Genomic DNA, 15,335 nt, shown 5'->3' with positions numbered 1-15,335 from the left:
ATATAATCTGTCAAGACCCGAGAGAACCGCCATGGAAGAGTATATCAGAGATTCCCTGGCGACGACCATCCACCTCTCCGGCCGGGGCGGGGTTCTTCTTCGTGGGGAAGAAGGATGGGGGCCTCAGACCCTGCGTGGACTACCGGGGTCTGAACAGGATCACCATCCGGAACAAGTACCCTCTTCCCCTTATTGACTTGGCTTTTACTCTGCTCCACGGGGCCCAGATTTTCATGAAAATGGATTTAAGAAATGTGTATCATTTGCAATATCTGGTGGACTGGAAGGGCTATGGTCAGGAGGGAAGATCCTGGGTTTCGGCTCGGCGGATCCTGGACCCCTCGTTAATACGGCAATACCACCACGACCGCCCAGGCCGGCTCCGTGGGGCGTAGGGAGGCGCCCGTTGAGGGGGGGGGTACTGTCAGGATCTCCTCTCGGCAGCCGAGAGGAGACATGGCTGGGTCCAATTGAGAATCAGCAGCTAGCTGCCGCTAATCAACATCCCCATAAAGAGCAGCGGCACGCACTGCCTGGCGCCAGAGAATTGTAACCCTGCTATAACTCTACTGAGACCCTGCCTAAATAAAGAGATCGGATTCCAGCCCTGTTGGTGTGGTTCCCTGCCCGAGTCCGCCCCCGACTCGTGACACTATCCCATATAGCATGATTTCAGTAAATGTGAAATATAGCGTATAGAATCACATCCTATTCAGCATAATTCAGCACCAGACACCAGCATTAACCATTTCCAAAGTTATTTACAACTTGTGCCAAAATCTTTCAAATTCGTGAGACAAACACTTTTGGACCATATAGCTTTATCTCTGAAACCTGCGGATTGATTTCATTAAATCTGACAAAAATTTTGTAGAATCACATCTTGTTCAGCATATTTAAGCACCAGACACCGGCTTTAGAGAATTATCTTGTGATTTAAAAGGTGTTCCAATAAGCTTAAACTTGGTTAGATAAACTATTTAACCAAATGGCTTTATCTTTTGAACCTGCGTCTGGATTTTGGGAATTGTGAAGTATTTTATGCCATTTAAGCATATTTCAGCACCAGACATGAGTTTTAATGATTTCCAAAGTTATTTTCAACTTGCGTGAAAAAGCTTCAAACTGTGGAGGTAAACACTTGTTTACCAAATGGGCTTATCCTTTAAACCTGATGCATGGTTTCAGTAAATGTGACATATATTTTATGGAATGATATTTTAAACGTTTTTGACAACCACATACCTGCTTTAACGAATCGCGTAGTTATTTCCAACTTGTGCCAAAGTCTTTCAACTTTGTATGTTTAACACTTTTTGACCAAATGGCTTTATCTCTGAAACTTGCGGCTTGATTTCAGTTAATGTGACATAAATTGTGTAGAATCACATTCTATTCAGCATATTTCATCACCAGACACCAGCTTTAAAGAATTCCAAAGTTATTTACAACTTCTGCCTAAAACCTCAAACCTCTTGAGATAAACACATTTTTTTTTCCAAATGGCTTTATCCTCTTAACCTTCGGCTGGATTTAAGAATAAGAATAAGAATAAGAATAAGAACAACCTTATTAATCCCGAAGGAAATTGCTGTGCCAGAGTTACAGAAAAATATAACAGTAATAAATAATAAAGAAAGGCAGAATTAGAAATAAAAATAAACTATAAACTATAAAGTGTCTCAGTGAAACTATAAAGTGTCTTAGTAAGCAGTGATAAAACTATAAGTGTCTTAGTAACAAGTGAGGTAAGGAGTGCACAATAGTATGATAGAAGGGAACGTTGTAGTGTAGCTGTTATGAGATGAGATGAAATATTGCACAGTGTAGCTGTTATGAGATGAAATATTGCACAGTTTCTGAATATTGCACAGAAATTAGATATTGCACATTTTTGTTTGTTTTTAGGTTAAAGATAGGATGTCAGATTTCAGTAAATGTGACATTAAGTGTGTAATCATGTCCATAGGTCAGCAACAGACACCAGCTTTAAAGAATCCCAAAGATGTGCCAAAAACCTTCAACTTGGTGAGTTAAACAGTCTTGACCAAATGGCTTTATCTTCCATTCATGTGGCTACATTTGAGTGAATTTATAATTTATTGCATAGATTCTGTATTGTGTAGAATCACATCCTTAGCAGCATATGTCATCACCAGAAACCATCTTTAAAGAATTATAAAAATATTTCTAACTCTTTCCTAAAAGCTTCATCTTGGTGAGTGAAATACTTGATGTCCAACTGGCTTTATGGTTTAAACCTGCGGCTGGATTATAGTAAATGTGACTTTTATTTTGTAGAATCACATCCATTTCAACATATTTTACCACCAGACACCAGTTTTAAAGAATTCTCTTGTAATTCAAAACCTTTTTCCGAAAATCTTCAACTACTTTAGATACATAATTTTGACCAAATGGCTCTATCTTTTAAACCTGCTGCTGGATTTCAGTGAATATAACATATATAATGTAGATTCACGTCTTATCCAGCACATGTCAGCAACAAACACCAGCTTTAAAGAATCCAAAAGTAATTTACAACTTGTTCCAAATTCATTCAATTTGGCAAGATGAACATTTTTTACCAAATGGCTTTATCTTTAATTCTTCGGCTGGATAATAATGAATTTATGCATTGTGTGGATTTAAGATTGTGTATAATCACATCCATTTCAACATATTTCAACAAAAGAAATGGGCCTCAAAGAATTCCAAAGTAATTAACAACTTGTTCCAAAACCTTTCAATTGTGAGATAATTTTTTTTGAAATAATGGCTTTATCTTTCATTCTTGCAACTGGATTTTAGTGATTTTATACATTGTGTGGATTTGATGTTGTGAAGAATCAGATAAAATTCAGCATATTTAATCCCCAGACACCAGGTTTAATGAATTACAAATTTATTGACAGCTTCTGCCAAAAACCTTCATGTTGGTGAGATAAACACTTACCGTCCAACTGGCTCTTTATTTTAAACCTGAGGCTGGATTTAAGTAAACATAATATATATAGTGTAGATTCACGTCCTATCCAGTATATGTCAGCAACAGACACCAGCTTTAAAGAATCCAAAAGTTATTTACAGTTTGTGCCAAAAATCTTCATCTTGGTAAGATAAACACTCTTGACCAAATGGCTATTTCTTTCATTCATATGGCTAGATTTGAGTGAATTTATACATTGTGTTTATTCTGTATTGTGTAGAACCACATCCTTATCAGGAAATTTCATTACCAGACACCAGCTTAAAAGAATGAAAAAATAATTACAACTTATTCCAAATGACTTCAATTTGGTGAGATAAATACTTGATGTCCAACTGGCTTTATCATTTAAACCTGCGGCTGGATTATTGTAAATTCAACATATATTGTGTAGAATCACGTTCAATTCGACATATTTAACCACCAGACACCAGTTTTAAAGAATTCCCTTGATATTTAAAACATTTCCCAAGATGCTTCAACTTGGTGAGATAAATAATTTTGACCAAATGGTTCTATCTTTTAAAACACAGGGCTGGATTTCAGTAAATGTAAAATATATAATGCGAAGTCCCGTCCAATCCAGCATATGTCAGCAACAAACACCAGATTTAAAGAATGCCTTCAACTTGGCAAGATAAACATTTTTTACCAAATGGCTTTATCTTCCATTCTTGGGACTGAATTTGAGTGAATTTATACAGTATGTGGTTTTAATATTGTGTAGTCATTCCTAATCAGCATATTCGTTCACCAGATCTTCTTCTTCTTCTTCTTCTTTCGGCTTTTCCCTTCAAGGGTCGCCACAGCGGGTCAACTTTCTCCATCTAACTCTATTCTCTTATCCTCCTCTCTCACACCAACTACCTTCATATCCTCTCTCACTACGTCCATAAATCATTACATTACATTACATTACATTGCATTTGGCAGACGCTTTTATCCAAAGCGACTTACAATAGAGGACATAGGGACTGCAAATACACTTGCAAATACACCTGCAAAATACACGATGCACATGAAATATACAGAACAGTAAGCTTAGGTTAGTGAGCTTTTTTTTTTTTGTTTTTTTTTTGACAAAGACATACACAAACGTACACACACACACACACACTGCATAGCCTAACTTGCTGCCTAACCTGACTTGGGGCATCATCGCAGTAAAAAGTCCTGAAAGAGAACAGTTTTTACCTGTTTCTTGAAGGTTGAGAGAGATGATGCTAGTCTTGTTGCTTCTGGAAGTTTGTTCCACCACTGAGGTAGTAGAACTGAGAACAGTTTTGCCTGAGATCGCTTAGAGCGAGCAAAAGGTACTGCTAGTAGGTTTGTATTAGAGGAACGCAGCTCTCTGCCGGGAGCATAAGGTCTTATCATTTCGTTCAGATATGCTGGACCTGTTCCTGAGGTGGTTTTGAATGCCAGGGTCAGGGCCTTATGCTTGACACTTGTTGGCTTCCAACTTTTTCTTCCCCAGGTAGTGTTGGAGTGAAGCTTCTCCAGCTGGCATTTGGTAGAGGTGATGGAGGGGATCGAGGTGGTCATTTCATGTTCTTTGACTTTTGTGCTGGGGGGCTTTTCCAATAATCATTTGGAGGCAGCCGCTGTCAAGCCTGCAGTAGCTCCCCTCCGTCGTTCCACCGAGATGCACCGATGGTCATCTCCATTGCCATGGTAAAGGCTAGAGGGGATGTGGCGCAGCCTGCCCTGAAGCCCACTTCCAATGATCACCATGTTTTGTACTCTGTGGTTGTTTTACAGAATAAGAAATGCTGGAGGAAGCTTCTGACCAGGTTTGTGGTGGTTTCATGCACTTGGAAGAGGTTGAAGGCCTCCCAGATGACAGATGTGGGGATGGATTAAGAAGCCTTGGCTCGGTTGAGGAATAAAACATGCAGGTCTCTTCTGTACCCTTTGAAGATTTTATTTGTTATTGTGTTTCAGGTAAGTTTGGAGTGAGAAGTTATGACTTGTTATCGCAAAGACATGCACCGGGGGTTCAAGATATGTTTAAAGAGGACAGAATTCACGCAGAGGTGCACTGTTTGTCATAGCTTCATTTTGACATTGATTTTCAGTCCAGTCAAGGTGCTGTGAGACTTCAGTGTGTTGTTGGTGCTGATTGCCATCACCCTGTTCATAGGTGAAACTAAAAACTTGAATGTTGTATTTGAATATTTGACAATTTGATTAAAATAAGCTCAAAATGATCATTACAGTCTAAATCAGCTCATTTTAAAATGTTGATTTGAATAGGTGTCAGTGCCCAGTATCCAGATAAAGTGGGGCAAAACAGTATTTAGTCAGCCAACAATTGTGCAAGTTCTCCCACTTAAAAACATGATGGAGGTCTTTCATTTTCATTATTGGTATACTTCAACGATGAGAGACAGAAAATCTCATTGTCTGATTTTTAACAAGCTTATTTGGACATAATGATGGAGAATAAGTAGTTGGTCAGGAACAAACATTCATTGCAATACTTTCTGATATACCTTTTGCTGGCAATGACAGGTCAAAGGTTTTCTGAAAAGTCTTCATCAGGTATTCCAGGGGCGGGCAAACTTTTTGGCTCAGGGGCCGGATTGACTTTTAAAATTTGACAATATGATACATGTAAAACAAAAAATGTATTTGTGAACAGTACATATCAGACTCTTTTGATATTCGCTTTGAAAATAAAACCAACTTGGTTTTGAAGGCTCTGACATTTGCTTGCATTTCATTCACAAACCGTTTTTTTGGTTGGATCTTCACGTCCAGCTCATTCATGTGTGTCAGTAGGTCCACAGTAAATGTTAAATAACAAAGCCAATCCGTGTCATTCAGTTCAGGATGAATTCTCAAGAGTTCTGAAGTAGCTCCAAAAATTGATCATCTCCAGTTTGAGCTCCCACATTCGTTGATCCAATCATACATATCAAGCATGAATTCTGTACCAATCTTTGATGGGCCAGATGTGGCCTGTTTAAGAATAAGAATAAGAACAACTTTATTTATCCCAAAGGAAATTGTTGTGCCAGAGTTTCAAGTAAAACATAACAATAATAAATAATAGTCGGAAGGAGGGAGAATAAGAAATACATATATATTATATACAGGACATTCATAGTCCTCTTTTGGATCATCCAAATGCCCTCCAGTAAATTTAGATGACGCGATGGGACACATACTATCTCAGTAGAGACACCTTCGGCACTTCAGGGTTTGAGTACCTGGCAGCGTAGTGTGTTACTGATGGTAGCCTTTATTACTTTGGTCCCAGCTCTCTGCAGCTTATTCTCTAGGTCCCCCTGTGGGCGTCTCATCATTTTGAGCCCTCGGGGTGAGCTCTTGTGTGGAGCCCAAGATGGAGGGAGATTATCAGTGGTCTTGTATGTCTTCCATTTTCTAATAATTGCTCTCACAGTTGATGTCTTCACACCAAGCTGCTTTCCTAGTCCAGATTCAGTCTTCCCAGCCTGGAGCCGGTTTACATTTTTGTTTATGGTGTCCTTAGACAGCTCTTTGGTCTTGGCCTGATTGAGTTTGGAGTGTGACGGTTTGAGGTTGTGGACAGGTGTCTTCTATCCTGGTAACCAGTTCAAACAGGTGCCATTAATACAGGTAAGGTGTGGAGAACAGAGGGGCATCTTAAAAAAGAAGTGACAGGTCTGTGGGAGCTCTGTGATATCTTGTTTATTGGTAACCAAATACTTATTTTACTGAAGAATTTACCAGTTAATTTATTAAATCTCTTTAACCCCAGCACTGTCTCTCATAGTTGAATAGCAACAGAGGGTCAAATGTGCAAAGCCATAAATGACTCGGATTGGGACAAAGTGGGGATAAAAAATGGATGAACTTTTCCTTGTTTTATTCATTACGAACATTTTCCATCAGCCGTGTTACAGGCACTGCTTTTCCAGGACATATTTGCAAATGTTAACAGTATGTATCTAATTAAAAGTTAAAAAAAAAGGTTAATGTGTAAATATCTCGTTACAATGTGAACACCTGCAGTTTACAGACAAGTGCAGCTTATGTGTTTGTGTTTTTACTCGCTGTGGTTTATATTCAGATGAGCTCCAGATGTCCAGATGTCACTTTCTAGGACTTTCAAGTTGCACAACAGTGCTCATTATCACGGCATCTCCTCTGGTCCTGCTCACTCTAGGTGAACAGCAGGGGGTCCAGGGCGGGTCGGTGTTGGATCTCAGGTAAGACAGAACAACAAGGTGCTCAGAGGACGTCAGTCACTCCTACAGAGCCAGGATGGGAGATCTGTACCCAGGGTCCTGTGGTTCTTTGTTTTCCTGCAGACGGGGATGATGTTGGAGGTCTTGGAGCAGACCGGCGCACAGAAGGAGACTCCTGGGCTGCTGGGTGACTGGACTTGGACCTGATTCATCAACAGTGTGTCAGAACTTCTCTCCATTCAGTGCATTTAAAAACCTCTGCATGTCATCGATGGTGGTCTGGCATCAGTTAAGCCACAGAATGCCAGTATAAGAGTACAGAGAAGCGGGACTTGGGATGAAAGTGTCCACGGAGGGGATTCCACAGGTCCCACATCTCTTTTCTTAATTCATAATTTAAAGTACAGTTATTCATATGGTTAGAATTAGAATTAATTCATATAGTTTGAAGTAGAATTAATTTAAATAGTTCGAAGTAGAATTGAACCGAAGAGTTTATGACCGTTTATGTCGGTCCCTGAAGGCTCCGGGGTTCCACGATGTGTTTCCGGTCAAGAGCGCTGTCCAGCCCCGCGACGTAAGTTCACTTTTACAGAGAATAGTGACGATTTCTTGACCTACAACCGAATTGACCGTGTTTATAACAACCGCGAAGCAACTCCCGGTGATTTTTGACGGTAATTTAGGTCCTTTCGGCCGAGAAATCTCGACGACGTCACAGATTTCGTGAGCTGAGGTAAGGCTAACTAAGCCGCTCAGCTAGCCAAACAGACTAGCTCGCGGCCTTCCGCCATCTTGCCTCGGAGCGCGTCGGTAATTGAATGTTGGCGACTCAAACGACAACGAAAAAGCGGTGGTCTAACCGAGCGCGATCGGCTCCGTCCGGACCAGCAGTCGTCGTAACAGCCGGTATTAGCCGGTGCGGGGCGAGGTTAGCGTTCAAGGCCGTCGAAGGCTGTTTGGGGTGCCGGGGTCCAGTGGGTGTTCGCCACGGGACGAGATGATTTACCGTCGTGTTTAAAATTTGTTCTGCTGGTAGTGACGAAAACATGAATGTAATTAAATGTAAATGTGGATTTAAATCCATTTTACTGTTGTCTTGTGTTCGTGACGCTTTTTGAATTGTGTTTCCCGGCGATGAGCAACGAGTCTCTGTGAGAGCTGGTCGCAACGATGCGGTAACCAGACGGGTTCACAAGATGGCGCCCGTTTGCAGCCCAGTGTATCGTGAGCGGTGCAAACGTCCCGTTTCCACCTGTGTCTTTTCTCCTCACGGGCGACTTTTTGCCACATTCCAGGTGGATTTGAAGGGGACACGATTCCAAGAGTCTGGTTGTTGATGTCCTGGGTTTACTTTGATGCTTCGGCGTCCTGTCGGGGGGGCGTGCACCACGTGACCGGGCAAATGCGGAAGGTGCTTCAGCCATGTTGTTTCTTGTCTGAAGTCGTGAGTGAAGCTGACGGTGCGGGGAATGCGGTGGCGTCGAGCGAGGGCGCCTTTTGGCTAAGATCAAGTGTAGTATCTGTTCTTATCAGTTTAATGTCTGATACGTCCCCTGTCCGGGGACCAAATATTAAATTGATTTTTGGAACAGGGAGATGGAATAGGGGCTTGCTCCGTCCACTCCGCGCATCGACCCGTTACTGCAGTATCTCTGGGAACGGTGCACCCCACACTTTTGTGTCCGATGTCAAGGTTGCCGTGGCTTCCAACAACGTCATACGTAGCCGACACACACGGGATCCAGATCTTGTCTGTGCCCTGCGTGACCAGCGACACTGTCCCCGTTGTTTCTGCCGGTAGGGAGCGGTAGATAGCGACACACGAGCGTGTCTGCCTGAAACCCTGTCCCTACCATTCGCCCCGTGCAGCCCGATAAAATCCCACTATGGACCAGAACTGAGCCTAAATGGATCACATTTGAAACGGATGGATTGCCCCCGATAGACTGTGTCAGACTGGGCTCGGGGGGAAGTTCTCCCGGCCGTAGAGCGGCAGAAACCCCTCGCGGCATCAGGAGGACGGACGGAACGTGTTCCGGTTGTCCTCTGACTTCTTCGTGAAAATTGAAGCGTCCGTGTCGTTTTCGGCGTCCCGGCCCGTCAGAACTCAGAGTTGACGTTTTTTTTGACGGAGTGTGTGTGTGTGTGTGTGTGTGCGTGTGTGCGCGTGTGCGCGTGTACGTGTGTGTGTGTGTGTGCGCGCGCGAGAGGGATCGCGTGTGAGCTCCCGGAAGAGTCCGCGTGGGTTCCCCCCCGACTGAGAACGGCGTGCGTGTGAAAGCGGTCCGTGCGCGGGGCGCGTGCGACTCATACTTACCTGGCAGGGGAGATACCATGATCAAGAAGGTGGTTCACCCAGGGCGAGGCTCAGCCATTGCACTGCGGCTGTGTTGACCCCTGCGAATTCCCCAAATGTGGGAATCTCGAGTGCATCATTTCTGGTAGTGGGGGACTGCGTCCGCGCTCTCCCCTGTCGTGCTGTTCAAGAGCAAGTCTGTGTCGCTGGAGGCCGGGTTCACTGTTTATGGTCGCGCGCGCCCACCCTCCCTGGCCGGGCTGTGACCCAACCAGGGAGTTGTCGTTGCACATGGCAGGTGCACCGCGAAAGCGTGGATTTACGATCGGGCCAGAAAACAATCCAGAGTGTCCAAGTCCCTGAAATGCTCCTGCTTCTTGATCTCCACTCCCTGTAGCCTCACCGTTCCACCCGAGTTCCTCTCATCCCCACACATGTATGCTGTCTTGCTGCGACTAACTTTGGTTCCTCTCCTTTCCAGAGCATACCCCCACCTCTCTATAGTTTCACCGAGACACTTTACAGTTTATAGTTTATTTCGATTTCTAATTCTGCCTTTTATTATTTATTACTGTTATATTTTCTGGAACTCTGGCACAACAGTTTCCTTCGGGATTAATAAAGTTGTTCTTATCTTATCTTATCTTATCTTATCTTATCTTATCTTATCTTATCTTATCTCGACCTCCACCTGTTTTCTGCTCTCACTACAGATCACAACGGCATATGCGAAGGTCACGGTCCGTGGAGATTCATGTCTACCCTCATCCGTCAGCCCGCCCGTGCATCACCATTGCGAACAAGAAGGGGCTCAGGGCCTATCCCCAACAGAGTCCCGCTTCCACCTTGAACTTCTCTGGTCCCGTCTTACAGCACACCGCACGCAGCACTGTCTCCCAGCTAGCATACATGTCTTGCACCAGTGTAACACACTTCTCTGCTGCTCCAGACTTCCTCATAGGATACCAGAGCTCCTCTCTTGGCAACCTGTCGTACGACTTTTCAAGGTGTACAAAAAGGCAATGGGGCTCCCACGGGCCTTCTCTGTACTTCTCTATGAGCATTCTCGGCGCAAATACTGCATCTGTAGTACTCTTCCTTTTTCCATGTGTATTTTATTTAATTTTCTCTTTCTCTTGTCATTAACTGTCCCGCCGTGCATACGAGTCCTGGTATGGCCTTTGATAGATCCCTCTTTACCTTAGGCTTTAGCCTTAGGCTGTAGCCTAAGGTAGAGAGTGTGTGATGATTTATGGTTAGAGCAGTGTAGCACCCAACCTCTTAGTTAATGTAGTGATAGTACAATGGTTCCGGCCCTGGGAACGTTACTTAGATGAAATTTTCAATGGTAAACAGGAGAAACAATAATACCTAATTCTTTGATAACTTAAACTTATTTATGCTTTTTGATTATAGCGGTGCCTCCATCTCCTAAGGATAAAATATGAATTAAGACAAACACAGATCTCTTTAAGTACAAATTTAAAGTTTAGTTTCACAAAATTAAAAGAAAGAAAAATGAAATAAAATTGGTAGTGCGTTCATTTGAGATTTTGTCGCTTTGCAACTACATAAACATATTCAAAAACCATGTACATCCCTTCAAGTTCAGTCCAGTTCAAAAATCATAACCTTAAAGTCCTTTTTGTTTTTCTCAGAAAGTTCAATCTCGGCAGGCCTGATTCGATGCTCGGGATCGTTGGACCAGAAAAACAGAAAATGTCCGTTTCACTTGTTCACAAGCCCCAAAATAAAATGCATGTGCTTTGATGTACTCACTAATCCTTTTGGTGTTGAAGCAATGGATAGTCAAATGTTGTCCATCACCATGCGATTCCCTCTCGGCAAACGGGTTAGCAATGACTTGGCATCACGGCATCACGAAGTGCACTCGGTGAAACTCATCGGTTAAGCCTCAGCAGAAACGTCCAGAGAATTCCTCTCGGTCCACTGAGCATCAAAGGTCTCCAATTCCAAGCTCATATACTTTACATACAGAGTATGAAATTAACTCGCGGTAAAATGCTAACAATGCTAACGCTCGATTAGCATCGCATATGTGCACTTAAACATATCGTCTAAGCATAAAAATCATATACATCGAGTACTCACTCATCACAGGGTTAAATAGTCGAAAACAGCAACGTAGACTCTGCATCCACAATGTTTTATGACCATTCTCCTTTCAGCTTAGCTTCACAAACTTCCCTCGGCAAACGCAGCAGTCGAATGCCTCGCGCCTAGATGTTCTATTGCCTTCCTCATTCAGATCCGGCCCTCACGCATGGGATTGGACACTAAGTGTACATCAACCAATACAATTCAAGAAAATACCATATTGACACTTAAGTTCGGATGCAAGCAAAAGCACATGTTTAGCTGTACGTTTCACACAAGCTTGCGGCGATTAAAAGCATGATTCCCAAATAAATAACAAAAACCTTAGATAAGATTAAACCTTGATTAAACCATTTATGAACACATTTTAAACATGAAATATTAAATGTTTTACAGCCATTTCAGTCTTAATTAATTTTACTTAAATGTTAAAACATCTTTACATTTTAGCCTGTATGGTCTGTAATGAAATTTTAGACAGGCTACATCCTCCCCCTTCTAAAAGGTGTAGATGTCCTCATCTAACTGTACTGTTTAGACTTAGATCTGTAGGGGCATGTTTTAGGATGTTTCACAAGATCAGGGTTTCCTCTGGCACTGAGGTTCAAGTGAATGATCATGCTCTGGTGCACAATAGTCACAGGTTCCCCAGCTTGAGTTCCAGGTTAATCATAGGTCAAGCGGATCACTGGTTTTACTTCACGCGTTGACTTTCTGCTTCTAGGGCTGGTTTGAGTTCTCAACTCCACATCAGTGTCTTCAGCTGTATCATTAGTATCTGCGTCCTTGTTGGAGGACTGATATTCCTCTTCCTGTGAACTGACAGAATGTACTTTCTCCACCTCCGGTTCACTCTCAGATGAGGGGAAATTTTCAAAGGGAGTATGCTCTGGGGTGGTTCGGTCTGGTATGGACAGTGGTTTCCTGACCTTATCATAGGTTGGGCACTCGTAGACACGCTCATACTCAGATTCAGAGTTTGAAGAGATGTCAGATGTCTGATCATTTGGTGATGTGTTTGATGTCTTAGAGTATGTTGTCTCCTGGTAACTGGTGTTCTGACTCTTTTAGTTTGTTCAGAATTATCGGGAATCCTGACAAGATAACCAATTTGTAGAAGGTGGTCTCTGTGTAGAGTTTTGACACTTCCAGTTCCTTGTTCGGGTTTGACTCGGTCTACAGGTAAGTTGGAAAACTTTTTAATCACAATATAGGGTGTGGATTTCCATCTATCTTGTAGTTTATGTTTCCCAGTGAGGCCAACATTTCTTACGAGGACTCGGTCTCCTTCTTGTGGAGGTTGGTCCCTTACTCGTTGGTCATAACAGGTTTTGTTTCTCAGATGGCTCTTGGTTGCACACTCTGCAGCTAAATGGTAAGCTTTTTGGAGTTCTTTTCTCATTTTGTCCACATACTGTAGGTGAGACATCTCTGAATTACCGTCGAGAGCTGTACCAAAACAGAGGTCAACAGGCAATCTGGCATTGCGCCCGAACATTAAGTAGTATGGGGAATATCCAGTGGACTAATTTTTAGTGCAATTATACGCATGTACTAACTGACTGATATATTGACTCCAGTTTTGTTTCTGCACATTTTCAAGAGTTCCAAGCATTGAGAGAAGTGTTCTGTTGAAATGTTCTGGTTGAGCATCACCTTGCGGATGATAAGGTGAGGTGTGCGACTTTCTTACTCCAAGCATGGATAAGAGTTCTTTTATAAGGCGCCTTTCAAAATCTCTACCTTGGTCTGAATGTATTCTAGCGGGTAGTCCATAATGAACAAAGTACTTTCCCACAATACTTTGGTAAATGTAACTGACATTTGGTCCTTTGTAGGAAATGCCTGAGCATACCTTGTATAACAGACCTGGGCATTGTACGGCCCACGGGCCACATCCGGCCTGCGGGATGGCACTGACTGGCCTGTATGACAGACCTGGGCAATGTATGGACCGGGCCACATACCTTTGGTTGACTCTGACCGCCAGTGTAAGGTTAATTGGAAATTACAAAATAAACATACTTTCTAATTTCACCTCATTCATGGGCTAAAGCTGCACTGCTTTTATTCTGAAGTTGTTGGTTTTTTTTTAATTCACGCACATAATGACGTAATGCGTATATCAAGACATGCGCGCGATTGAATCACAAGACAACTTGCACCCTCAAAAATGTCCGCTCAGGCTAAAAAAAGAAAGGTAGATGCCGAATGTAGGATTTTCAACAAAAATTGGACAGCTAAGTATTTATTTACTGAAGTTGGAGGTAAAGCTGTGTGTTTAGTTTGCGGGGAGCAGATCGCCGTGTTTAAGGACTACAATTTGAGTCGGCATTACCAGACGAAACATGCAGAGAAATATAAAAACCTGACTGATGACGAAAGAACGCGGACATTGGAAGCTTTGCTAGCTAAGCTGCAAACGCAGCAAGGCTTTTTTACCAAGCTTCATACATCCAGGGATGCAGCAACCAAGACCAGCTTCGTGATATCCCACAAAATAGCCAAAAACAGCGAGCCATTCGCAGAGGGGGAGTTTGTGAAAGAGTGCTTGGTAGACTCTGCAGCACTAATATGCCCTGAAAAAAAAGCGGCATTTGAGCAAGTCCCGCTCTCCAGGCGAACCGTGGCGAGAAGGATCGAGGACATTGCGGGGAATCTGGAGCTACAGCTGCAACGTGAAGTGCCAAGTTTTGACGTTTTCTCCTTGGCTTTGGATGAGAGTTGTGATGTCCGCGACACAGCCCAGCTACTCGTATTTGTCCGTGGGATAGCGCCGGACTTCAAGATTACGGAGGAGCTGGCAGCAATGCGGTCGTTAAAAGGGATGACGACAGGGAGCGATCTCTTCACTGAGGTAAATGCTTGTATGGACACGTTGGGACTGAAATGGGACAGACTGGCAGGTGTCACCAAGGACGGTTGTCCAAATCTTACAGGGAAAAATGTCGGACTTTTAAAACGCATGCAGGATAAAGTGACTGAAATTGACCCTGATCAGAAATTGGTATTTTTACATTGTATTTTACACCAACATGTGTTGTGCAAATCAGTGCTAAAAATTAACCATGTTATCGATGTTGTTATTATAATAGTTAACTTCATCAGGGCGCGGGCACTGAATCACAGACAGTTTATAACACTTCTGGAGGAGCATGAGAGTGAGCACAGTGACATTGGCTACCACACTTCTGTGAGATGGCTCAGCCTGAGTAAAGTGCTAAAAAGAGTCTGGGATCTGAAAGCAGAAATCCAGGAGTTTTGTGAGACAAAAGGCAAGGCCATCCCAGAGCTTGCAGATGAGGACAGGATGGCAGATTTTGCATTTGCTGTTGATGTGACTGCACTGATGAATGAACTGAACACCAAGCTGCAAGGCAAGGGCCTTTTTGTGCATGAAATGCACAGCCTGGTGAGAGCTTTCATGAGAAAGATTCAGTTGCTTTCAAGACAACAGGAGAGCAACACTCTCACTCACATGCAAACCCTGAAAGAAGTCACACCACCAGCTGATAACCTCTGCAGGTACTCATCCATGTGAGGAGCATTGTATGGTGAGTTTTCAAGGTGATTTGAGGATCTTAGAGCAATGGAGGATGACATGCACATGATTTCTTCTCCCTTTACCTTCCGTGTGGATGATGCACCCAGTGATTTACAGCTGGAACTCATTGACCTGCAGTCTGATGTAGTACTGGCAGAGCACTTTAAGTCAGGATCTCTGCTGGATTTCTACTCTTCTCTCAAGGAG

The 15,335-nt window shown here is 43.0% G+C and overlaps 1 protein-coding gene and 2 non-coding genes across 3 annotated transcripts; all 3 read left to right on the top strand.

The window, feature by feature from the left end:
• Positions 1-8,653: 8,653 nt before the first annotated feature.
• LOC147220026 (U2 spliceosomal RNA) lies at positions 8,654-8,842 on the top strand. The gene has a single exon (XR_015108194.1). It is a non-coding gene; the product is annotated as a U2 spliceosomal RNA (small nuclear RNA).
• A 637-nt stretch (positions 8,843-9,479) lies between these two features.
• LOC147220025 (U1 spliceosomal RNA) lies at positions 9,480-9,643 on the top strand. Its single transcript, XR_015108232.1, has one exon. It is a non-coding gene; the product is annotated as a U1 spliceosomal RNA (small nuclear RNA).
• Positions 9,644-14,453: 4,810 nt separating this feature from the next.
• On the top strand, positions 14,454-15,125 carry LOC147220024 (general transcription factor II-I repeat domain-containing protein 2B-like). The gene has a single exon (XM_086171184.1). The coding sequence runs from the start codon at positions 14,454-14,456 to the stop codon at positions 15,123-15,125; it is 672 nt and encodes a 223-aa protein (XP_086027310.1).
• The last annotated feature ends 210 nt before the right edge of the window (positions 15,126-15,335 follow it).

Source organism: Fistularia commersonii, chromosome 24 (assembly GCF_037954325.1).
Source record: "Fistularia commersonii isolate RoL2024-O1a breed Wild chromosome 24, RoL_Fcom_v1.0, whole genome shotgun sequence".
Lineage (NCBI taxonomy): Eukaryota > Metazoa > Chordata > Actinopteri > Syngnathiformes > Fistulariidae > Fistularia > Fistularia commersonii.
Note: the sequence above shows the minus strand (reverse complement) of the source record. Positions and strands in the feature narration are given on the sequence as shown.